Below are 26,013 nucleotides of genomic sequence, written 5' to 3' on the forward strand. Positions count from 1 at the left end.
AGCCTAAATCATATTGCAGTTCTGCATCTTAACGTTTAGTCCTTAGCTACTGAGTGCAGAGTACCTGCTTTTGGAAGAACATCTTCAAAAGGTTTTACTGAAGTGTGCGAGGTCTCGCACATGCTCTTGGGACAAAGCAACAACAAAAACTGCAGCACAGACAATCACAAGGGCATTTATTGCACCTTTCATACACTAATGCCTGCTGGGAAAATCACAACTCATAGAGCACGTTGATGGGCGTGCTACAATCAAGGAAGTCTGACTCACCGCGACCACATATTGTGAGCGAATATGTTCGCCCTCATGCTGGACACCAACGCCTAGTTGTTTGCTTATATGGTCACATGAACGGTGGCATGTTCGAATGATAACGTTTGTCCATTCTAGTGTCCTGCTTCTAAGCCTTTCACAGTGCAGCCCCACAAAGAGGGTCTGCGCACATGCGATAGGTCCGTGTTGCTCGCCAACCCCAAGCTAAAGAGGAAGTGCCTACTCCTCGTCGTGCCCGAGTAACCCTGCCATTGCCATTAGGTGGCGTTAGCAGCGCAACACTCACGCCATCTCTCATAATATGCTACAACCACACCGACCGCCACCAGCGCTTAGCTACAGGCAGAAGCCGGATTACAGGAGACGCGAGAGCTCTGCAAAGAAAACAATATCAGGGGACGTGTGAGAGCCTAGCATCCCCACAAGTGCCACAGGCAGTAAATCCAGAAAAAAAAAATTTATATATATATATATATATATATATATATATATATATATATATATATAATCGTAAGAAAGAGACATCTATGACACAAACAGAAATATGCTAGACAAAGTATAAAGGAGCAGTACTGACCAATAAATGCTTATAGGTAATGTAGTAAGGCGCAGAAAAAAAAAAAAGCTATGAAAGGCAACCAAAGAATTTTTACATTGACGTTTATCTCTGCTTCAAACAGCCACGTCACAGGGTAATAATCCAATGATCACCAATGATCTGAAAAGCAAGATTACAACAGACAGAAGTACAGTACCGTAAGTGCATTGGCTGAAACAGGCTGCGACATAAGTTGTAAAAGTGAGCATTAATGCTTATCACAGACAGCATACATATTGTTACACTAATTATGTTATGTGTTTTGGTGTTGGCAACCACATGCAAAATAATATTGAGCACCAGACAACCAATGTACACAGAACACTGCACAAACCCTGTACACAGGCATCACTTACAGCGCGTAAATGTGCCATGTTTCAGGCAATGAGAAATAGTGAAAAAGACACCTTGTTGTTCTCAAAACTGGTCTATTAAGTTTTGTCTCGTCTGAAATCAAACAACACGGATCTTTTCAATGGCTTTTTAAGTATTCTCACATAACTTTGAGGTCTGATGTAAAGCAATGACACTAGCAAGGCATGTATTCTATAATACGTGCCCTCTTGACTGCAGTGTTCAAAAACCTATTTCAGAGTGGTGAACTTAGGTGGCAACCAACCTTCAGTATTTTGTCCCCAACCTGTAGCTTTCCTGCTGCTGATCCTTGCGGGTTGACTTCCGTTACAAATACACCCTGCAAAAAAACAAAGACAAATGAGGTGAAAAAAAATAGCAGCTTCAAAAAATGTCAAGGTAGGGCACAATGAAAAGGTATCATACCGGAGATGTTGGCCTGTTTTCCAGAACGAAATCTGCATCTGACCCTTTGTCCAGGACGATCTCATTCTAAAATCAGAAATTGATGTGAAAAGGCACTCAGTCTAACCAGCAAGTAAAAGAACTAATCTATACAGTTACATAATACTCATCTAGAAACCTGGATCAAGAAACAGCTCATGCTAAGTACTATACTCACAGAATAAGACGTGACAACACCCTATATGTGTAATTTCTTTAGTGTAATGTCACGCCACTATGAATCTGGTCACTAAGTGTAATGTGGACTCTGATCTAATATCCCTGTCACACGGCAAATCTAATATCATTTCCAACGAATTACATTTGTTGAGGTCAATGTCATTATCACCACGTGCTGTCATATGTCATTTGAAAATGAAAATGACAACAGAAAAAAAAAGCGTCAAACTCACTTTTGTCCAATAATTATTTTCCAATGTGTTAAATTCCATTGGAATATGTGATCCTCACTTTCACACTGCGCTTTTGGATCGCTAACATGCCGACACTGCCAACCAAGTTGAGTCAAGCAAAGCCGAAGATCAGCGAGCAACACGGTAGAAAGCACAACGGGTGCGTCCGCTGCCTCTGCTGAAGAGAAATGAGAATGGCAGTTGTGTGTCATCACCGCTACGTTGTGCATGCAAGCTTCTAATAACTACACCATCAGCATGTGCCCCAGCAAAACACATGCATGCATTTACTTCAGGTCAACCGAAGTGGCTACGGTGGATGCTTCAGTGCGAACAAACATGACTGCCACAGCCAAAGCCAAAGATAGCCGTTGTTAGGAATGGCCTGCAGAGGTGCCGACATGGAAAGTTTTCCCAGCCAGCTGCAGCAGCGGGGTTGGCGTTTTCTAGGAAGCAACCGTCAGACTCCAGCCGAACGGCGCCACTAGGTCTACTGTGGAGACTTGCTTTGAAAGGACGACAAGGCGTCATTCCACAGCCTCTTGGCGTCGCGATGTCTCCTGCGGCGACTGACTTTGTGAGGAGGACAATACGCCGAGTCAGCAACTTCGTCGCCGAAATGCCGAGGCGAGGTCGGTGAACCAGGCTTTGTTGGTGCACTCGCCATCACCGACCTGGCCTGTTGGGAGCGGGGGAGCTCCTGAAGGAATGTATTTGGCGGCACCGTCTCACGCGCCTTTCAAGACGCAAGACAATGGAGAACCACGGCGGCCACTCTGGGGGGGGTCAGCTCGGGGATTAAGAGGCGCCTCCTTAGGGCAAGACCCAGTTCTGCCAAGACCGTCTCGCCTCAGTGGGGGCAGTGAAACCTGTGCGGAAGTTGGTGTGTAAGCCCTCCCCCTCAAAGGCGGCTCGGCTACAATGACTCTGGTCGAATGTTTTCCCTCACCTAGGAATCTAGGGAGGACAGAGTGTATTTAAGGAGCTGTTGCGTGGCTCCTCAGTGTGCTTTTTCTCACAGTCATGCTAGACTGATGAACTGCAACGTGCTTATGTAGATACTGTAAATAAACCCATATTCCTCATTCTCGATGAGAACAAGTCTCTCACTTCAACAACGTCCTAAGGGTGGATGAATTGGACGATGGCATGGGCCAGCTATCATCTAATTCATGCCCGACTCCAATCCTTACACCGTCTAGTCATTGGATCAAGAGTAGCTTTCTGTAATTATGTACTGTAATGCATTTAAATGTAAAGTACTAATAAGGTAATAAAGTCAACAGAACAATAGTTAATTTTTGTTAAACACCAAAAGAAAGCATCTACTGTTTGCAAAGCTGACCGGTAGGCTCCTGGTGTCGAGGATACACATTCAGTTCCAAAATGAATGCAAATAAGTTTCGCAACTAAATCACTTGGAAACGTTGTTTTCAATTAATGTCATTGTGTTTTACCGTGGGACAGCAAACAAATAGCATTATGAGCGAATGTCATTCGTTGTAAGTGACATTAATTTTTCGATGTGACAGGGATATAAGTGTACAATAAAAAATTACTCCCATGTGACCTGGAGACGGTGAAAACAAAAATCTGCACATTAGTCAGTCCTAAATGGACATGTTTCATTCCGTGATTACATAGCGTGTTTATATAAACTGATATCTGATAAGAAATATTTATCCTAGCCTGCGACTTGGATACAAACCTGGTGCTCCTGCGAATGCGCTGAGCGATTGGAGACACTTCGCTGGAGCAAGAACTCCGGTTTCGGTGGTGGAGTTGGGGCTGTCGCACTGGCTTCACCCGAATGTGCTCGGGGCCTTGGGGGCAAAGGCGGCGCTGGCTGCTCGCATTGCTCCGGGGCTACCCTGAAGCAGGGAGCGCCGGGGGCAGGGCCACCTTCTGGAGTGACACCCTCTGAGGTCAGGCTAGACGGGTCCTCGCTCGGCAGACATAGGGATGATGAAAGTGAGGAGCTTGACTGGGATGGCGGAAGGTCTTCGCTTTCAGCATGCGGTGCTAACCTCTCGGAGGCTGCTGTGGGGAAGCAATCCAGTTTGTGCCAACAATCAGGCAGAATGCAAGGGTAAGCAAAAAGGTGACAAAAGAACTTTAAACTATGGAGATTCGAATAAATAGATGCAGAATATAAAGCCTGGCCTAAAATAGCTGGATTTTAATAGGGAGGATACGCAATGTCAAGAGGGACATTGATCCTGTTTAACAGTTTGGTTTGAATTTCTTTACAAACTTACCTACCAGCAGTACTTAAAGAATCTGTGCACAGTACCATGTTGTAATTACAAGTACCATCTTGTAATTACAAGTCTGTCAACAACTTACAAGACAGTTGAAGAAACTGAATCATCAACACTCTACACTGGTATGACAGTATTTCATAGTACCATTAGCTTAACTGAATTAGTTATTATTATGGTTATTACTGTTATTGGTGCATACAATGTACAGAAGCAACTCAAAGAAAAGAAGAAAGGCTGGCTTGTTACATGAATTCATGAAATGTAAAGCTGTCCAGCTATTTTGCCTGCTTTTGCGCTCCTGCACGCTTAGTGGTAAGCATTCAAAACCTCTTCCATGCTGGCAAATGTCCACAGAGAAGTTGGCAGAACACCTTGAAAACTTACGTCCCCATTCAGGTTGTGGACTGCGACGCACTGGCAAGCTGTAGCCTTCCTTTGAAGTCCTTACATCCCCATAGTACTCGGGCAAGAGGTACAAGGCAGGTACATCGGTCATCCCAGTTACAGGCTTCAAAGGGTGTGGTGCTTGAACTGTGTAGGTCTGAACTGGTGAACCCACAACTTTGCGTGGTGACCTCGACATGACTCTGGGTGACACAGGACTCGAACCTCGACGTGGAAGTGTTCTTACTGGAGAGCAGGGTACCCCACGAAAGTACTGAACACTGCTGTCGGGGGGGTGGGATATGGAGTGGCCTCTGGGCAAGGTCACTGTGTCCCAATCGCTGGAGTAGCCATCGTGATAAGCAGCTGAAAGAGGCCGTGTCGGCTGAACATAGGTTTCCTGATCACTCTTATAGCCCAACTGTTCTTGTGAGTCTTCTGAGACGAGCCGGTGTTGGAACTTCTCTGCAAGGCTGGCTCTTGATGAAGGGGGGTACTTCTCAAACTGGCGCCGTGGAATGCGGTGGGGTGATGACGCTATTGTGTGACCTGGTGGCAACTCTGCTATGTCCCCACTGTACTGCTGTTGCTGCTGGTGCCGTACGTGATCCCAAGAAGCCACAGGGCTGCGAGGTGGTGGTGGCATGTTTGCATGATGTGGATGTAGTGTGTTGCTGTACTGCGGTGCTGACAAGCTGTGCATAGTGGCAACAGGTGGTACTGATCCCTGTGACACTTGAGCTGCTGCTGTTACTGCTGCTGAAGAAAGATGCGGTGAAGCTGGGTGATGTTGATGATGGAGGTAGACGTGCTCTGCACTGGCTACATGCAGCCCGGCTGGGGTTTGCTGATTCACATAAAGCTCGGAAGGCGTGGCAAGGTTGTGGGTGCTAATGTGTGGTACCGGGCTGGGTGATGGGCTCGCTACAGCCCCGACGGTTTCTGCATCGGAAGTGAATGAAGACAACTTGTATGAGCAACATAAGAAAAATACAAGTGGAAAAACCACTGCTAAAGCAGACAGAAACATAGCCTACCATCTGCACAGGAAGACTACAATTAGAGTGACTACTGTAGCTATCCAACCTCACCAATAGCCAAGTCCCTCTGCTCATGAGGAAGGAGGAGAAAAATTCCAATGTCCACTGCCATAAATCCTACATGCAAAGTGCTACACATAGTAACCATGTATAATTTAGTGTGAGGTCTCTGTAATCCCTGCCACAGCACTGAACTTGCCAATCGAATACTCCACGACCGGATGACACAGTCATAATTTGCATTCAGAATTTGGCATGCTCACTGCATCAAGAGGCATTAGGCCCTCATAGGATGTGCATATACCTGATGGCCTAATGGTGCAATCAATCGGGCGTTGGTCTCAGAACCAATGAAATTTCAGTTCAAGTGCAGCTAGAGCAATTCCTCAGTTACACATACATGAATGAAAGTGTGTGCAGTACTATCAACATACAAGCTACCACTTGCAAAATGATGGGAATCACAGAAGCAAGCTTCCCCTCGCAATGACTCTCATTGCAGAGAAGCCAAATTTTACAAGTGCATCTCAAGGAGATGTACATAGCACAAACATTAATACACATACTGACAGACTAAGATGCTATGAGGGAACCATATAATCTTATTTATGCTTATGTGAACAGCTGGTTATCTTCAGCAAGGATCTTACTCAGCTGTTGAGTTTTTCAGAAAACCTGTCAACCTCATAACTTGCACTATATGCATGTGTGTGGTGGTGATAAACCACTACGTGCTGAATGTGGCAGGTTTCAAAGTTCACATCTAAAGTTGCCTTTAACCCATAATATAGGTGAGCTGTGAAATAACAGCATGTTCTTAACAGAAATTTTTACAAGCAGGTGAGATTGCTTAGCTACAACACACTACGGCATGCAGCAAGCAAGGACGTACTTTAGTGCTGTCAGGTTAACAGATAAGTAGGACACACTAGACAAAACAGGCATGCAATGTTGACTAATTTTGCGAATAATGGTAGTGTTGGTGAAGCTTTCACTGCAGTAAGTTGGCTTTTATTGCTGTATATAAGAAAACATTTAAGAGGCCAGTCATTGGCTCTTCTGTAAAAATATTATTCACAAAAGGGGCTGTATTCTGGAGCAATTAATTTCCGCAATGCTTACATATCTGTATGGACGGACAGCAATTTGGGGTCTGCACCAGTGTACCAAAGGGCATTTGTTGTTGTGCTTCTGCTGCAATGCTCAATTGAGCGCAGGCCACTTACACTCGTTTCAGGGCACCGATACAGTGAAATCTCAATAGAATAAGCTTCAGGGGACTGCAGTAAATGGTTTGTTATTCTGAAAAGTCGTTATCGGCCGGTTCAGATTGTATCCCATCAAAAATGCTGAAGTTTACACAAGTTTATTCTTCACTGATATTGTCAAAGCTTTTTCAGCAGTCAATACAGATGAGGCCACTGCCCTCTGATTGGAAGATAGGGAAGGTGGTCCCGGTGCATAAATCTGGTGACGTACATTCCCCCAATAATTACCATCCCATATCATTAACATCCATCCCAGTAAAAATTCTAGAGCACATAATATACTCGCACCTCATTGAATTCCTTGAGTCCAATTCCTTCTTCAGCATTTATCAGCATTGATTCCATAAAGCAGTTTCGTGCGAAACGCAATTGCCATGTTTTACTAACGACTTGTTTATTAACACGGATCATGACTTTGATACTGATTGCATATATTTAGATTTTGCTAAAGCATTTGACTCCGTCTCACACTATCTACTTATCTTCAAGCTAAATGAACTTAACATAGACCCCAATGTACTTGCATGGATTAAGGAATTTATCTCTAATCGTGGTCAGTATGTGACGGCTAACGACTTCTCTTCACCTAATTCTGCCATAACATCTGGTGTCCTGCAAGGGTCTGTTTTGGGCCCTCTGCTCTTCTTGATTTATATTAATGGTCTTCCTACTTGCCTTTCTTCCTCAACTGTCCGACTGTTTGCAGATGGCTGCGTGGTTTACCAGAAAATTACTTATTATGCTGATTATGTCAACCTGCAACATGATCTAGATAGGGTATTTGAATGGTGCAGTCAATGGCTCATGACACTTAATACAACTAAATGTAAAAGTATGCAAGTTTCTTGCCACAGCACTAATCATTGTCCGCGTACTTACTGCATCAATAATATTCCATTACCATCTGTTGAAAGCTATAAATACCTTGGTGTTCACATTTCTTCTAATCTTTCAGGGAATACGCATGTCGAAGATGCAACGAATAACGCTAATCGCATGCTCAGTTGTCTGCGTTGAAACTTTTTTGAAGCCCCATCGTCTCTGAAGTTAACACTGTACAAAACATTGGTACGTTCTAAATTAGAGTATGCATGCGCCACATGGGATCCTACTCAGACTACACTCATTCAAACTCTTGAAGCCATTCAGAATCGTGGAGCATGTTTCATCTTATAGAATAATTCAAGTGATTCCAGAGTCACATCTATGAAGAAAACCCTAAACTTGCCTGACCTTTCGTTGCGTCGAAAGTTATCTTGCGTTAACCTTTTTCATAAAATCTATTATTATAATAACGAGTTGAAGGACGTTCTGTTTCATCCACCTCATTATATATCTTCAACGACCGATCATCGCTTCAAGGTGGGTCTACCTTCTTGTCGCACAAAATTGTGTAATGACGCTTTTGTTCCTAGAACAACAGTCGCATGGAACCACAATCACCAGCATAACTGATGACCACAAGTTCAAGATCGCTTTACAAGACGCCTTGTAATATATATTTTTTTGTTGGTTTGCTGCACGCCTTGCCATTTTTTTCTCCACTACTTTCTGTAGTATCTTTGGGCCCTGAAAATTGCAAATAAATAAATAAATAAATAAATAAATAAATAAATAAATAAATAAATAAATAAATAGTGAAAGCCCCAAAATTAACCATTCCATCCACCAACCCATCAGTTCATAAGCTGTCACCATAAGAGCTATCCACGAAAATATTGCTGTTGGCTTTCAGCCCACACTGTTGCTATTTCTCATAGGCTCTGAATATTTTTACATTGAATCTATAAGAAGTCAGCGGAGGATTTCTCAAATGTTTGTTAATCTGAAAATTTTGTTAATGTGAGGTTCATAGCAACAAGATGTCACTGTAGTTAATGTCTGCTTTAAACGAAGGTGTCGGAACAGTTCTACAGATGCACTGCATCACCTGTGCTAGCGTCAGAGCACTGTGCGTGTCAGTGGGACAAATTTGTGGCCAGCATTCTCAAACGCCATAGAAAGGCTGAATTGTGACTGTTTTCGGAAACTAATAGAAAGGTGCTCTGTTTGATTACTGTTAATGGAGTTGATCTTGAAAGCAAAACATTTGCAAGAAATGTGCTTGTCCAGATTTCTTTCTCATCTTTTCGCCAGGGAGAGCCAGTTGTTTTTATGCTGTGCTCACACAGGAGCTGTGGCATCTAGTGCTAGCGAAATAGGCGCACAACTGCCTGTGAAATAGCACCAAGGGGAACTGCTACAGAGAAGCATTACGTGACAGCAGGACAGTGCTGTTAGTGAGGCACCTGATTAACAGGAGACGTTACAGAGCATCACGTACCATCTGTGCATAGCTGGTATGAGATTTCACCAACAGGAGGTGCCACTGAAAATTTCCTGTCAGCAGTACAGCTACAGCTAAGAAAGATGAGCGCAGTTGAACATGCCCGGACGGTGCATACTGCTCAATACTTGGGGGGGAAAAAGAAGGCATTTACTAATCACATTTTGACAATTGCAGCAAGAAGCCCTCATTTATGTATTATCTGCATGTCTGCATGTGCTCTGGTTATCAAACGCCATCCATGGAAATGATTGCTCCAGAATACAAGTCCAGGACAGCTTAAAGCAATAATATGCATGCAGTACTATTTAATATAAAACTAAGCGTAAACAAGAAAGCAGAAATAAAATATCAGTGGCTCTGTTGCATAGTTTACCTAGGTCAGTGCACATTGAGATGTTGTTGTTTGTTGCAAACGAGCTTTGAGTGGGTTGGTGACAGGCAAAGCTTTCAGCGGGCACGATGTTAATGTCCTGCTGGTGCCTTAATAAGCAAGGCTCGTGCTATATATACACATATAAAGAAAAGAACAAATGGAATAATATAGAAAATTAGCACACTCAAACACACAGGGTAGCAAAGTGCACCTCTGAGTTGAAGTTGACCTCTTGTCATCGTTTTCACATATGTGTTGCCATAATCATACTTGTCACATTTTCATACAAAGCTTGAAGGTCTTCCATACTAAAGATAATGAATAACCTCAATTTCTGTGCCTCATGCTATTCTGATACTGCGACTACCTTCCTGATTAACCAAAATGTGAAATTATATCCTTTATCAGTAAAACTAAAATATTTAAAAATGTAATTGTAAGTACCGCTCACTAAGATTGAAGTAACATTTCTATAACTACTTGATGTTGTGATAATACTGATAGGATCTACTGACTGCACAAGCTTATGCCACACAGAATCATTACATAAATTTTATACAGTCAAACCTTCATATAGCAAACACGGATATAACAAGATATTGATTATAACAACGTAAATATTCCTTTCTTCCTTCTTTTTTTTTTTTTTTGTCGATATTAGCGCACAATGAATGTATGCTTAAAAACAATGTTGGATATAACAGAGGTATTTTCCTGTCATAAATGACTTTTTTTCACACAAGGTTTGACTGCACATCTTGAAAAGTCTTTCTCTAATTTAGTAGAAAGCTTGAATAATACTATCAGCAACACAGTTTAGCAGCACACCATGTCACAGCACCAGGCTGCCCCAGGTCCAAATAATTTTGCTGCCAATAAAACAGTAATGACAGCAGGAGATTCAATTTATTTATCATTCCATTTCCTGTCTCTATCTCTGCTCTAGAAAGCTGTATTTAGACTCTATCAATCAACCATAAAGCTAACATCCACAGAGAGACTTGCATCTATTCTTCCTGCTCTCCTGATAAAAAGCTGGGCGTAGTATCCAAACATGAGACAAGTATGACTAAGGCTACTCATTGCAATATCTTTAACAAGAGGGAGCTGGGAGTGAAAGGAAGAAGAAAAGCAGCTCCATAACTTTTCTCACATCGCATTAATCAGTGGAAGCCAGGCCTATGGGACACCAATTTACGAGGTGCAACTCTGTTAAACATGAACGAAGGTGCACAGTGCGTGACAATAAACACATATGCAGTGCTCTTTCTCATTACAGTGTCACAAGATAGTTTTTTGAACAAAGATACTATTTTAATCACATATTTCTGCATTTCAACATGCGCAACATATACACAAAATGATAAAACAAGCACACCTGCCATGTTTTTCGTACGTATGCACGTAAGTTTTCTGCTGAAATCTAGAAAAGCACACACTCAAGGTCAGAGAGCAAGGCATAATAACAATGGCGTCCTGAAACAAAATACACTTCTGTGGTTACAACATGACTGACGCCTGCAGCGAATGCTTGCAGGCCATGCCTCTAGCGACTGAACTGCACTTCTGTGCTGATACAAGCTAAACCTCTGTTGTTAAGAGGAAGCTGTAGCTCGAGACCAACTACTATGCTGCCCATTCAAATACATTTAAAATGCAGAAATGCTTTTGAGGCAACCGCTGGACTGAATTGAAATTTATTTCACTTGAGAGAGAAAATTGAATCTGAGTAACTTTAAGAAAGAAAATTTTAATGTAAGTAAAAATTGGTGTCTAAAAAAATTAAAGGAAGAAGAAGGAGAAGAAGAAGAAGAAGAAGAAGCATGAAGTTTAACTCTGCACTAAAAACAGATACGTATCGCAATTCTGTAAACTGCATCTGTTAGAGCATATAAAGTGGACAAGCTTCACATATAAACTTACAATTCCATGAAATTGTTACAATGTATGTGAGAGATGTATAAAAGTCCTACTCACACATTAGTTTTATATTTCAGAGTGGTGTACTATACATCAATTTTGTCTGCTTTATATGTATTATTAGGTGCAGTTTACACAACTGTGATATCGTTTTTCATTGCTAAGATACAGATTTGTAAACCTGACAGATGATCTTTTTTTGAAAATCCTGCCATTTGCAGGAATTTTTCTTTAAACATTGACAGAAGAAATAATTACCTTCCAAGATTAGTAGAATTTAATACTTTTTTTTAAATGTGCAACAAAAGCCATTCACCAAAATTGGTGCAGCGGTTTCTGAGAAAAATGATTTTTCCCTTCCCCTGTACTTAGGAGCTATCAATCCAAAGCTTCCCCTCCCACACCATGCATGCATGCCAGCAATTGCATGCCTTGAGCATTTGGCTGCTACAATGCTCTAAATGCTCCAAACTATGAAGACTCCAGACTATTAAGACTTCGGCCACTTCTGCAAGCTGGGTACCGGAATGAAAGAGATTTGTCATAAGCTTTGATCAGACATGGGCAAGTCATGGATTATAAATAACATCCATCCGGCCGTGCATCCTGCACCCTTATACCCGACACTATCGTCCTGCTTCATAAAACGGTGGGGGCAGATTTAATCAACACAGTTATATGTTTAATTCTAGCAAATTAAACTTGCGCACCAGCATAAATTGAAATGCAAACAGGAAGTAACTAACAAGAACACCTGTTGGGATAATTACATGGAAGTGCAATATGTAATTGCCTTTTCGCTGGTTTCTAAGCATGTAGTAGTTAGCCTGAAGGGTACATTTTAGAGTCTGAATTAGGTCACTGTTATGAATAGAAGTGACCCTGGATATAGATCAATGCTTTGAAGTCATTTGTGGCTTGTTTTTATTTGAATTTATGCTGATGTACGCAGGTTAAAGGAAGAAAGCCACAGCGATTGTTATAGGCACATTGCTTTTCCAGTACTCTATACTTAAAGACTGTGCTAAAAATAAATGTCAGCTGCTAGCACTTGAACACTCTTTAAAGAAGCAGACGTAATCACGAAGATAACCACAAACTTTGTAATGCAGGACAGGAGCTCTTATGTAATTAAAAGTGTTAACCAAGGAAATGTAGCTGTACATTAAAAACATGTAGTTGAGCATAAAGACTTGTGATTAAGGCTTGTGATCAAGGTAACATGGCACCAATTATAGCATGTCGAAAGACGAGTCAACTCACAGGCCTGTCGGCATGCACCTGAGCCAAATCAGGGTTCCCTGATGGTGACATGGGCTGTACAATTTTAGCCTCACGAACCACCACTTCTGGTGGCGGCTTTTCGGCACCCGGTGCTTCTCCCCTGCCGAAACCCTCCAAGCGAGACGTCGGCTGCAATATGAAAACATGTATTTGGAAGCACAATTCACTTGCTCAACATGTAGAGTTGTACACAGACGTTTCATGTACTTTCTAATCTGAAACAAGTTATATCCCATAACCAGTGGCTTGTTCAAACACACACCACACATCATTACGGAAATTTTGTATTGCAGGTTTCAAAAGGAGCACTGACAGCCGGCATGCTTGATCAGCTGATGTGCAAGAATGCTATACACTCTCTTATATAACACGACAATTTACATCCGAAGGTCAAATTAAAGTCCCTTTTCCTGCGTAAATATGAGAGTGCCCATTGAGACATGTAAACACAGGCGAATTAAGCTAAAGGCCAGGCTAACTGATGTCAAACTAATTAAAGCCCTGTATACCGTATTTACTCAAATCTAACGCACACATTTTTTCCGATAGAACGGGTCCAAAAATTGCATGCACGTAAGAATCGAGTACCACCCTAAATCGGCGTTACCATATCGCCATCGGCATTCGAAAAATGGCCGCCTCATACGTGCTTCTAGCCTAGCTGCCATAGCTTCCTCAATGTGCATACCTCCATGTTGTATGTGTAACCAGGCACTGGTGTAACCTAGCCTACCACCTGTCTTCCAGTTTTCTGCGCTTATTTAATCAGCATGGAAGTGAAGACTGCGAAGACACGCCGAGTCTACCATGATGCCACATTTAAAAGGAAAGTCATCATGCGGAGACGGACGGAAATCGGGCCGCATCACGGGCGTTCAGAGTTCCCAAAACTTGGTGCGGGACTGGCGCAAACAAAAGGGGAATATTTTCGCCAGCAAAGCAACAAGGAAGGGTTTCAGTGACTTCAAAGCAAGCAGGTTCTGGCTATCAAATTTTATGAAAAGTAAAGGCTTTTCTCTTCGAAGGCGGACAGGGATATGCCAAAAATTGCCAGAAGGATACAAAGAGAAATTGCACAGTTTTCAGCGGTACGCTTTGAAGTTGCACCATTGAAATGGCTACTACTTCGGACAAATTGGAAATGCCAATCCGACGCCGCTTTACTTTGCATGCCTGCCACCACAACCGTTGGAAAGAAGGGGGCGAAGCAAGTGCGCGTTTTGTTTTCCAGCCACGAAAAAAAACTAGAATCACCGCAATTCTTTGTTGCACTGCGGATGGGCACAAGCTGCCCCCGTATCTTATCTTCAGACGGAAGACGCTCCCGAAAGGGATCGTGTTTCCTAGTGGCTTGATTGTGCGTGCAAATGAAAAAGGTTGGATGACCACGGACTTGGTTGCTGACTGGACTGATAACATTTGGCGGAAGAGACCTGGTGGCAGTTTGAGTCTGCGTGGGATGCTTGTGCTCGACGCGTTCAGGTGCTGCCTTGAGCGCATCAAGGACAAGCTGACTGCATGCAACACCGACCTTGTCGTGATGCTCGGCAGTATGACATCGCAGCTCCAGCCGCTCTATGTTTGTTTGAACAAGCCAGTGAAAGATAGAATTCGGGCGCCCTACACCGAATGGCTTGTCAGTTGCTGCAACGAATTCACGCCCGCCAATAAAATGAAGCGTGCCTCGCTGCAGGACTTCGCTGGATGGGTGAAAGGTGCATGGTGCACGATCCTGTCTGCCATGGTCAACAAGGTCTTTAACATATGTGGGATTTCGTATGCCATGGACGGCACCAAGGATGAAATGCTTTGGTCTGTTGATAGCGATAAGGAGTTGTCTGATAGTGACGACGAGTAATATCTATTGCCCTATGCGACACGTACTGGTGCAGTGAAAATCTTGGCGGCAAGGTGCGTCGCTTCCATTTGTGTTTTTATTCATCGCAACTTTAGTGTATTGGGAATAAATCTGTCCTTTCCTAATGAGAGAAAATAGTATTTCTATATGAAAGCACGAGGTGCGCGGTATTGTACTCTTTTCTTTTTGGTCATGGAAAACGGGTGCGCGTTACAATCAAGGGCATGTTAGAATCAAGTAAATACGATATATACAGAATGTTGTAAATATATGCAATCCAGATTTATCCGAATTTATCCAGATTTTATGGATGAATAAAGACTGATTGATTGATTGAATGTTTACTCAATTAACACACACTTTTCCCAGAAAAATTCACTAAAATATGACATGCACATTAGAATTGAGCACAAAGCCAAAACTGCAACATGTGGTGACCAAATCCAACAGTGTGATCTAGGATCTCCACTTCAAATCTTGAAGGCTGTGCTTTTATGTACTGCAGTCGCTGGAAGCCACTACCTATTGGACGTGAGATCTAGCTATAGGCAGCAGCACTGCCGCTGTGTTAGGTTGGATAGGCAGTTGGCGGTAAACATCGAAATGCACATGGTGGCGTTTTAATGCAACAGCGTCAATGGCCCTGTGTCACAGAAAATCCGGTGTTAATGCGGGCGGCGATGTCCATATTAGAAAAATCATCCCAAACCACACATCCCGATCAACGCGGGCCCTCCGCATGGCGCACAGGCATTACTGAAGTAATTGAACTTCTCAAAGTAAAATGCTTCAGAAAATTCGTAAAGTACAGCTTACAGACAACCTACAGACATGATAGCGAAGGATTGTAATTTGAATATATGAGAAAACATAATTCTGTTACGCGGAAACTCAAACACAAACCCCTTTTCCAGCTGCCGTTTGAGGTCTGTCTTAGTAGGAGTGGCGTGTCCCACCCAGTTTTTTTGCAACACGGAAACATAGGAAACACTATCCTGATGGCGCTTGCCTCCGAGCATCCACAGCAGAGGCAGCGCCCGCTGTGGAGGGAAAAAAAAGAAGAAAAGAGCCAGAAAGCTCCTCTCCGTGCATAGTGTTCGCCGCCAGTGTTTCGAAGAAAACATTATGGTTACATAAGCTGCAGTTGCTGGGAAACATGAGAAGCAGCCAGAAATCTTTGAATGCTATCGCATTCGACTCTTAAAGGCAAAGCTTAAGCGTCCTCAAAACTTTTGCTGCTAGTGATTTGGGCTAATTATCTGCTAATGAAATGAACTGACTAAAGTGGACAAATAATATACTGCCATCCCGCGCCACAAGCTCTCGCATGAAATGCAAAGAATGTTCCTACTGCATATGAAACAAGGACAAACTGTCTATCAGCAGGGACTGGCACTCAGTCACATAGTCTATATTTCAACCCTTGCTTAGTGCTTTCTGTGCATGTTTGGCTTGCGTTCTGCCCATTAAACAAGTTACGTCACTGTGCGTGACCGAGTATTAGCAGGATTGCCATGTTGCTTCACAAGTTGTTATTTTTTTGCATTAACAACAAGAACGTAGCATTTAAGTACAAGGCTGTCATTGCACAGTTACGTGCATGACAGTGATGGGAAAAGGCTTCAACCTTTCTAAGGACCAAAATTATCATGCCGTTTACTTTATTTAAGCAGATAATGGACACTACCTTAGGTGAAGCTAATAACACAAAACTAAAGGGTGAATAGTAATAGATGCCGCCAACTCAACATTACAATGCCTTGCGTCAATTATCGTATCTCACATATTTTTCACGCAATTCTCTATTTCCACCTTTCCTTTTGTTGCACAGAATCAAAGTACCAAAGTGCCATATTCGCTTGGGAAGCAAAATTATTCCTCTGCAGTGAGATTGGAACAACATAATGAAAAGACACCTCAGGAACAACTAAAACTGGTCGCGTTACCACTACACGAATGTGATGCAACGACACAATAAAGTATATCTCATGGTATAATATGAATGCTCAATTATCTTTTCCCTTTTCTATATTGCTGAGTGAACTTCACGCAATTACGTTCGTGTTATTACAAAGATTACGGCATGACAAACACATCATGACAGTGAGTTGCTAAAGCGCTGCATTCTTGTCTTGCTGCAATGGCCTTATTTATTTAAAACAATATCAAATGCTTTTTGGAATATGTTTGAATTACAAAGCGGCAACAAAACTTAAATGATTGTGGAAAACAGAGGATGCAACTATCACTCATTGTGCGCCAGACATGCGCCATCACTGGACTTATTACAACAGAAAGACTAAACCTCAAGGCTAAACGGTTTTATATATTGCCAAAAATGCATGATAAGAGTGCTGCAATCACGGAACAAACAGTTTTTAGAGAATGTGCCCACTGTACGTGCATATGTAAACATGTGGGGGCAACAGGTGCAAAGCGCCATCTACGCTATGTGTGGTTCGGCCAGTGTCCACCAGGGGGCGACTCCGCCCCCTGGTGGACAAATTGCATCTCCAACAGCTGCTGGTGTCCAAATTGCATCTCCAACAGCTTCAGAGTTAAAATTTTTTTGCAAGTAAGAACAAATAGCTGTTTCTTTCTCTTAGCACGAAAACCTGGTGAAAGAACACACAATCAAGGGTACCACATTTAACATTACTTAATGTAAATCAGGCTGTGTGTTCAAATAGAGCGCACTGCATTTTTCATTTCTGGCTGTGAAAAACTGAGTACGCGTTACAACCGAGGATGCCTTAGAATCAAGCAAATGCGCTATAATTCCTAGGAGCATAAGAATCAGAAAATTCACTTTCACCAGGAGAAAACACGACACTCACCTGTGACACGACGACATGTCCAGCACTAACCACATCACCATTCATCTGCCTACGAAGATTTCTCACATGCCGCGCGCGTGCCTTCAGTTCTTTGGGGTAAGGAGTTGGTGAACGGACAAGACGACCCTGAATGGACAAACACGAGAGCGAGCATTTATTCAGTCAATCACAAACACCTGAAGAATTAAAAAGACAATCTGCCTCAATGTACAACTCGTATAACATCTCCTTCTGGGAGTGCATTACACTGCCACCATTCAAAGGAACCCTAAAGAAAAACATTCAGGAATGCATATAGTGAACAGTTTCTTTTTGACTGAAACTGAAAAATACAATTTGACTGATTAACTCACTGATACAGTTTAACATTTCAAAGAGTAAAGAATTGGGCAAGCTGATTAAGATTAATGATTTGTTGGTTAATATTCATGTTTCATGTTTTGCTTTCTTTGTCTTTGTCACTTGCGCCGCCCCGAACCATGGACAGTTTAATTTGTTAAAGCCAGACTGGTTATGAGAGATGCTGGACTGTAGGGTTCTTAAATAATTCCGACCACAATGGGTTCTTTAAAGTGCACCTAAATCTTGGCACATGAGCATTTCTTGTATTTCACTTCCATTGAAATGCGGTTGCCACAGCCTGGAAATGAACCTGTGACCCCCAGCTTAGCAGCAGAAGAAATCACAATTAGAGAGAGAGAGAGAGGCAGAGAGAGAAAAGATAACTGTGGCATTTGATGGCAATGGGAAACATGTTCTGTTCTTGGGTGAGACACTTTATGACATTCACCAAATATGTTGCTATTAAGTCACAAAACCAAATCTCATTGGTTTCAACGGCTTGGGCCTCATTCATCACAGCATATAGAGGGTCCCAGCTAACGTTTGCTGGAACACATGGTATGGTTATGACTGGTTGCCCACGTACCGGTCGATCCACATCAGTGTCAAAGGCAAAAGTGATGGTGCCTCTCCGTTCACTGGGCACAGCATCGCTTTCATTCACAACGGCATCTGAAATGGGTAAACACAATACAGCCTCCCACAAATCAGACAAATACTAACCATGAAAAAGGGTAAGAAGTACAAGAAGTTCTTTTATTATTATCTTTGACGCAACATACTGCAGGACTTTCTCTTTACCCTTTAAAGTGATTTATATCGTTGTGATCAAACTCAAGCACATTCACAGGAATGAACACATTGAAGTAGAATCAGAAACAAATAGAAAATAAAATCAGAGGAAAAAATAATGATCATAAAGCACACAAGAAAGTATAAATATACACTGTGACTTGCACATTCTCACTAAAATATCTTTCTGAGTTTGTCACTGTGTTATCAGAGTTCAAGCTTTACAGTGAATGTCACATTTCGCAGTATATATTGTACAGCATATTTGGTATCAATATATTCCAGAGCCATCAGCTGGGAATGAAAACTCATGCCATCTACAAATATGGCCCTCAAAAGGTGAATTTTGACAGCTCAAAGCAGAGATACATTGATGCTGACATTTTTGTTACTTTTGTGCTATGAAAAAATGAAGAAGAAGAAGAAGAAGAAGGAACAATGACAGCAACAAACACGCATCATGAACAGATGGTGACTGCAATTTACTGTTCTTTAACAGACTGCTTACTGAGTGTCAGGCTTGCAGGGGACAGCCACATTATGGTTCTATGAGACGTTAGATGCAAACAGTTCTTGCACCATCAGATTAACCAAGGAATTAATCAGGTGAACCACACTAATTCCAAATGTGTCATTAGAGAAAAAGGACTCCAAAATGCGATTTTCATGTGAAGTATAGGAACTGACAAGCTGATTGTAAACTCAGAAGTATTCTTCTAAACTTGTCAAAATCAACACACCACAGCACTGTACAGTTAGAAAGCCATCACTCAAGTGCAATTTTTTTTTGTCGTGTTCTTTTTCTTTCTCAAGTATAGCATGTAAAGCCAGTGAAACATACTAGGCTTATCTGGGTGGGCAGCTGATGATTCTTGTGGCAGAAGAAAGCAGGTCAGTACACGCTGCCCTGTTTCACGGTCCATGTCTGACTGCAGCAGCACCAAAGGCTTTGTCTGGAGACAGGAAGTGTATGCAATGTAGTTACTCATCCATCAATAACACAGATACGGAAGCATGTGGTGACAGGAACTGACTCAAGAGTCAAACTTTTTACAAATATATAACATAATTACTGGCAACAATAAGTCACATGGACTTTAGTAGCAGCATGAAGGTTGTCATTGTTGCCATGTGCTTTTTTGCTTTTTGCCGGTGTTCATTTTCACCAGATTATCACTGTTATTGAGTTGTCACTTGTAAGACATGCCTACAGCATCTAAAATACTTTGGACATTGTAGCAGATTCTATAATGAAACAGATTTGTCTAATCAGATTACATGCGCAATGCAGATACTGTTGTACATTCTCGAATGTACACGAGCACCCGTGATTTATGTGGAACACATGGTGAAATGCCTATAAATAACAGACGAACTTGACTTGCTAGATTAGATTCGACGACAGACAAGTGTGCGCACCCTTATTAGTGTAATTTGAGTTGAATGTTGCTTATCTTTCTGGACAAAAGTATGCTTAATAAAGATTTAGATTTTCAACTCACACTTTTCGCAATGTTTGGTTCTTATGTGACTTGTGTCGGGCAAATTGGTGCACTACATTAAAGAGTGGCCTGCAATGATCTTGGGAGAGGCCCACCTACTACTCTTGCAGGGATGTCACGCTGTCTTGTGTTAATATAATTTTTTTGCTAGATGAGTCCATAAGCCACTGACAAAGCCACACAATGGAGCCACTGTGCACACTACAGCTGCGGTGTTACCTGGTTCTGGGATAGCCAAAGCGCATGGAGCCCTCCAAGCTTGGCAAGGCTGACTGGCAGGTGTCTCAGCTGGTTCCCGCTCAGGTTCACAACCCGCAGGCTGGACAGATGACCCAGCTCATCCGGCACATTACACAGCCGGTTGTCTCGCAGAGACAGGACACGGAGTTTGGAGCAGCTCCCAATCTGAACAAAGCGCCCAGGAAGCAGTTAAACGAGTGAACACAATCAGCAGCTGGATAGAGGAAGGTGGTGGGGAGGGGCACTGGCCTCCTTGCCATTATAGTTTTCTCACATCAGCTCTGCCACCCCCTATTTTGATTTTGTCATGCAACCCGGTTATAACAATGGAATTTTCGTGGCACTTGAATATTGTTATAAGTGGGTTCGACTGTATAATACATCTGATTTCTCAGACCAGTGATCCTTATACTTGATCAAGTAAGATTTTATCAGAACCTATAAAGGCATCAGTCTGATAGATGCGTCTTTTTCTTTAAGTCTGTGTGTAAAAGCTAAATAAAGGCACACATACCTAGATACATTTGCATCATAAAAAATGATGCATTTTTCTTAAATAATTTATCCACTTGGTATTAAAGAGCAGCAGCAGGATGCACTGATGTTCTATAAAAATCAAGTTATTCAGACTTCATTATTTGAAAGCTTTAGTATAATGCCACCACTTGCCCCTACCATTACTGCCACAGTCACCTGCCAGTTTTGTGCATTAGCTAAATTGTGCAATATTCATGTATGGCCAGACACACAAAGCTGGCAGTAATGTTAGCGATGAGCAGTAGCTAGCCTACATTGAACTCCATATTGTCATTTCATGTGTGAATAGAAATTCGAAGTCAATAGTATTGGCTTCCAGATCCTCCATTTATTTTACATTTTAATGAGGGTTTCCCAGAAACTTCACAGTTAAGTAATGAGTGCCTCGGAAAGCCATGAAAGTTGCAGATTCATTACATGGCACTGAATGATTCCTTGGTGCACACATTCACTGTAGTTGACTTACTTCTGGTGGAAGGTCCTCCAGCAGGTTATCATCAGCCATGAGTATTGACAGGTTTCGAAGAAGTCCGATCGTCGAAGGCAGTGAGTCTATCTCGTTGCTGTTAATGATGAGCTCTTCGAGTTTGGACAACCTAGAGGAATTACAGAGCAGAAATTCACATGTGTAAATATTGACTGCGACACAACTTTCCATTTACTCAGTGATCATTTTGTGACAAATTTATTATTCTCTTGTAACAAAAAACTTTAAGTTATTTTGTGACAAATTTATTATTCTCTTGTAACAAAAAACTTTAAGTTAGTTAATAATTTCTGAGTACTATTCATTGTACTGACGCCATACAAACATATTCAAGATCTTGAAACACTAAATTGCCATTTCTGTGCTACACTATATGCCACAACTTTGAGTACCAACAGATGCACTGAGAGCTTCCAATTAAGAGCTGTCAATTCAACTGGCTGTAATGTCACCAGAGCATTGTCAAACACCATCGAGACTCTCACAAAAAGGATTGAGCAGCCATGAGCATATTTTAGCTTGACGCATCTTTGGCCTTATTGCGCTGTAAATGAACAACAACACAGCCTATACAATCTCCAGAGATAGCTAAGCAAGATATCAAGATATACTCCAATAAAATTTATTCGGATACTCACTGTCCAATGCTATCAGGCAATGTTGCTAAGTGATTGTCATCAAGGCGCAATGTTGCGAGATTCTGCAAAAAGCCTGTAATGTAAAGCACATTATTCATCAGTTTAGGGTAATCTGTCCAAATTCACTTAATACAAATGCAGTTGTACAAGACATGCGTGCTTCCACTGACTTTTGTAGAAATCCAAGATTTACAAGCAGAAATTTCATGCACACTGTTCCTGCAAACCCTGTGAAACCAAGGTGATTTACACACTTCAGAGATTTCAGCTGTTGAAGGATCGCAATCAATGCTATATAAAAATATAATTTAAAGTGTTGATGACATCGAGAGTGCAATGAAATTTTGCCTGATAGGGAATAATCACGATGAAAACAAAACAGACACCAACCAACATGAAGAAATTATATAAAACTTTATATGTTTTGGTCACCACAAGGAAGCCTGGTTCACAAGCTTCTTCATAATTTCTCCACCTTTGTTAGTGTTGGTTTTGTTTCTTTCGTGACTGAAAGCCGCAACAGTAGTAAGCAGTGACAGGAGAAGAAGTGAAGTAGAAATGGAGTATGGTGAATACACACCCACAAAGCCTGCAAAAACTTCAGCAACAAACATGAAAACAATGTGCATATACTTATTAATGGTTAGCAACAAGAAAAGCACCAATAGATTAAGAAGGACACACGAGTGCAAGTATGCAATGCTTACCAAGTGTCTCTGGAATCTTTTGCAGCTTATTTGTGGTGAGTGTGAGATCAGAGAGCATTGTCATGTTCTCAATTTCATCAGCAATAAAAGAGATGCGATTCCGGCTGGCATCCAGGTAGGTGAGCTTAACTAGATTCCCCATGTTCTAATACAGATGTGCAAAAAAAGGGGGAAAAAAAAAGAACAATGCACCATCAGGAAAAGAGAAATCACCAGCATTTGCAGTATGTAAGCTGAACAAGAATTAGGTCACTTTCACAAAACATGCACACACGCACACACTCAAATAAAAGTAGGTTGACTTAACTAACAGCTAACATGTGTGCTTTTCTTGGCAGCTCATAAAAAGCACATTTAGCAATAAATATTATGAAGTGTTCGGAGATGAGAGAATGCACCTCAGGTGCCCCCGCAGGTAGACCTCCACTAATGAGCTCCTGATATAAAAAAAGGCATTGCATTAAACAAGTAATGTGAATGGGAACAATTGATGGCCTTTAAAAGAATGATATGAGCCTGCTAGAAAATACAAAGTGATAAAGCAGACTGAGAGTGACAAGCTGCACTATCACTTGTCGCAAAGAAAATTTTTGCTGGAAGAGCTGGTGTGGTTCGCTGTAAGTTTTTTCTTTTAATATGGAACATCGGTGGTGTGTCCTGTTTCCTGTTTTGCCTATTTTCTGCCACTGGAAAGAATGTCACGAGTGTACATTTCATAAGATTTGCAGCCACAGCCTATTCCAAGCATTGCTTATTGCATGCGTGCAGTGTATGCTCAAACACATTCTGGAAGTCCGCAGAAAAAAAAGAAGGACTCACTGAAGGTAAAGACGTCAGCCTGTTACTGTCACACCAGAGCTCAGTCAGGCTGGGGAGGCTACCGATGACTTCAGGCTGTGAAAGAAAGGAAGAAACAGCGTCACCACCAAATCTCAGACAAGCAGATAACCACTACTTGCAAGTCTTAGTGTATAGAAGAGATTGCGTAGGCTAATACAGAGGCACAATGGGAACTAACGGGTTAACTCATAAAGTGTTTTGGATGAGCTCAGCTCATAAACAGCAATAATTCCATTTTCAAAGTGATTTGGACAAACTCAGCACATCCACCTAGTTTTTCGTATAATACATACATAGATGGCTGCAGTGTCAACTTTTGAATTTCATGCTTATTCCGCTCTTTTGTTTTTGTTTTACTACATAGGTGGTAGCACTTTGTGAGTGCCCAAAGATTGCGTGTTTGGAAACATATGCTTTTTGTGCTTCTTGGCAGATTTGGAACGATGACATCTGCCACTGACAGCTCACATGTGAGTCACGCGTGCAAAAGAAAGCCCCTGCTCTACTCTGACAGTGAAAGTGAGAGTGAAAGTGATGCACTACGGTTTTGTTCTTCAAGCAAAGAGGATGATGATAGTCTTGTCATCGCTTCTTCTAACAAAAGTGATGATTCAGAAAGCGAAGGCGACATTGACTTGGCCAAACAGTGGTGTGGCGTTTTCACGCTTAAAACATGAAGCAAATTGGTTGAATAAGCTTTAGAAGCGTTTTCTATGGAAGTAAGCAAAATAAGGTGATTTCTGGTCAAAATAATAAAATGCTTAAGGGATAAAATTTGACTGATTACATTTCCTCAACTATGCAGCTCACTAGAGGATTAAAGCACACTTAAGAGTTAGCAATCCTAGTAATTCCGCTAATAATATAAGGTGCATACCTAGCAGAACTCTTATTGGAGCACGAAAATGCCAGCAAGGTGATATACTTAAAAAAAATATTCAAGTACAACAGACATGCAACACATTAGTCGTTATTTCACAATTGCACCTGGTAGCTCAATCCTGTTAAGCAATTAGGAGAAAATAGAAAAAACAAAGAAGTCATGCTTTCACATTTTGATGCTTCAAACTTTAATAGTTTGGGACTGAGACTTCAGGCACGTACCAACTCTGTAAAGTCGTTCTGGCCAATGTCGAGGCGGGACAGCTCCGTTAAGCGAGCCATGGATTTGGGAAGAACCTTCAGATGGTTTTCCCTCAGCTCCAAAATTTTTAACTTTGACAACCTGTAATTTAACAGATATATGTTACTCACAAGAAACACCATCTTGTGCTTTTTCTTTTGCTTCTGGAGCAAAATGAACAAAATGTGGGACCAGCACAAGGCCCCTGAAGTAATAGTATAAACAGGTGTGCCAAACTAAGAAAAATTAAAATATACATATTGGTGTACATACCTCCCGAAATTTGCAGGAAGATATTCCAGGAACGTGTCATTAAGGTAAAGTTGTTCTATATTTATGAGCTGCGTAAAGCCTTCAGGAAGTCTGCAATATAAAGGCAATCACTATGGTAATCTTCGCCAAAATGCAGAAGCCAAAACTGGGTTTCATGACAGCTATAGCCCTCTGCTGGGCCGTTAAAACAGTCGAAGCTGATCACAATGGAGTCACATCTAACATGAAAATATGTTCATTATATTGGATGCTTGCTGTAAGCATGCGTGTTGACATGAAAAAAAATAGAAGTTATCAGGTCTACGTGAAAGAAACACAGCGTACATGATGCCTCCGAATGACCAGAAAAGTTTGATGGCTCTTGATGGCTTGTGTGCCGAGACTTTGCCCTGAACAATGCTAAATTACAAACATACTTTGCACCACTATTATTATGCAACCATGCGATTGCTGCGGTCACATGGGATCAGCATGTTGGCTTGCCGGATGCATGCCAATCAAGCCAAGCCAAAGTCCAAAACGTGCACGCGTTCGAGTAGCTGTTGCTAAGCATTTCACATTCTTGCAACAAGGATACATACTTTGACATGCCAAGCGAACAAATCTTTGCTTCCCTATAACTGATATTTTCTTAGATATCGTATTGTCGGTTTAGTTATTGCAGTAGAATACTCACTGAAAGAAAGCAGAGTCCAACCAAATTTTATATATGCACTATGTTATATCCAAAAAGAAAAATTACTGCAGATAATTTCTAGTAGGACTTGTCAGATAATGCATAAGCATTATTTACGCTTGGTCATCTTGCACTCATGCAGCGTATGAGTGGGTGGCGGTATGACTGAGTGGCTGAGCTGAGAAGATTGAGTGGCTGCAGTGTGTGTGTACACTAC

General features: G+C 41.7%; 1 protein-coding gene across 3 annotated transcripts in view; it reads right to left on the reverse strand.

Moving 5' to 3' along the window:
- Nucleotides 1-26,013, reverse strand: part of Lap1 (leucine rich repeat containing protein 7 lap1) — a 64,218-nt gene that overhangs the window by 5,709 nt on the left and 32,496 nt on the right. For 2 of the 3 annotated variants that reach the window (XM_050186330.2, XM_055075413.2), the window contains 16 exons: nt 25,121-25,210; nt 24,829-24,949; nt 23,704-23,778; nt 22,885-23,029; nt 22,178-22,250; nt 21,519-21,648; nt 20,495-20,680; nt 19,615-19,726; nt 18,568-18,653; nt 17,640-17,765; nt 12,924-13,073; nt 9,741-9,867; nt 4,731-5,672; nt 3,791-4,122; nt 1,652-1,717; nt 1,491-1,565 (listed from right to left, as the gene is read on the reverse strand). In XM_050186330.2, the coding sequence (XP_050042287.1) occupies nt 1,491-1,565; nt 1,652-1,717; nt 3,791-4,122; nt 4,731-5,672; nt 9,741-9,867; nt 12,924-13,073; nt 17,640-17,765; nt 18,568-18,653; nt 19,615-19,726; nt 20,495-20,680; nt 21,519-21,648; nt 22,178-22,250; nt 22,885-23,029; nt 23,704-23,778; nt 24,829-24,949; nt 25,121-25,210 (2,836 nt within the window). The remainder of the gene's footprint in view (nt 1-1,490; nt 1,566-1,651; nt 1,718-3,790; nt 4,123-4,730; nt 5,673-9,740; nt 9,868-12,923; nt 13,074-17,639; nt 17,766-18,567; nt 18,654-19,614; nt 19,727-20,494; nt 20,681-21,518; nt 21,649-22,177; nt 22,251-22,884; nt 23,030-23,703; nt 23,779-24,828; nt 24,950-25,120; nt 25,211-26,013) is intronic. The other variant, XM_050186331.2, reaches the window with a different exon arrangement.

Source organism: Dermacentor andersoni, chromosome 11 (genome assembly GCF_023375885.2).
Source record: "Dermacentor andersoni chromosome 11, qqDerAnde1_hic_scaffold, whole genome shotgun sequence".
NCBI lineage: Eukaryota > Metazoa > Arthropoda > Arachnida > Ixodida > Ixodidae > Dermacentor > Dermacentor andersoni.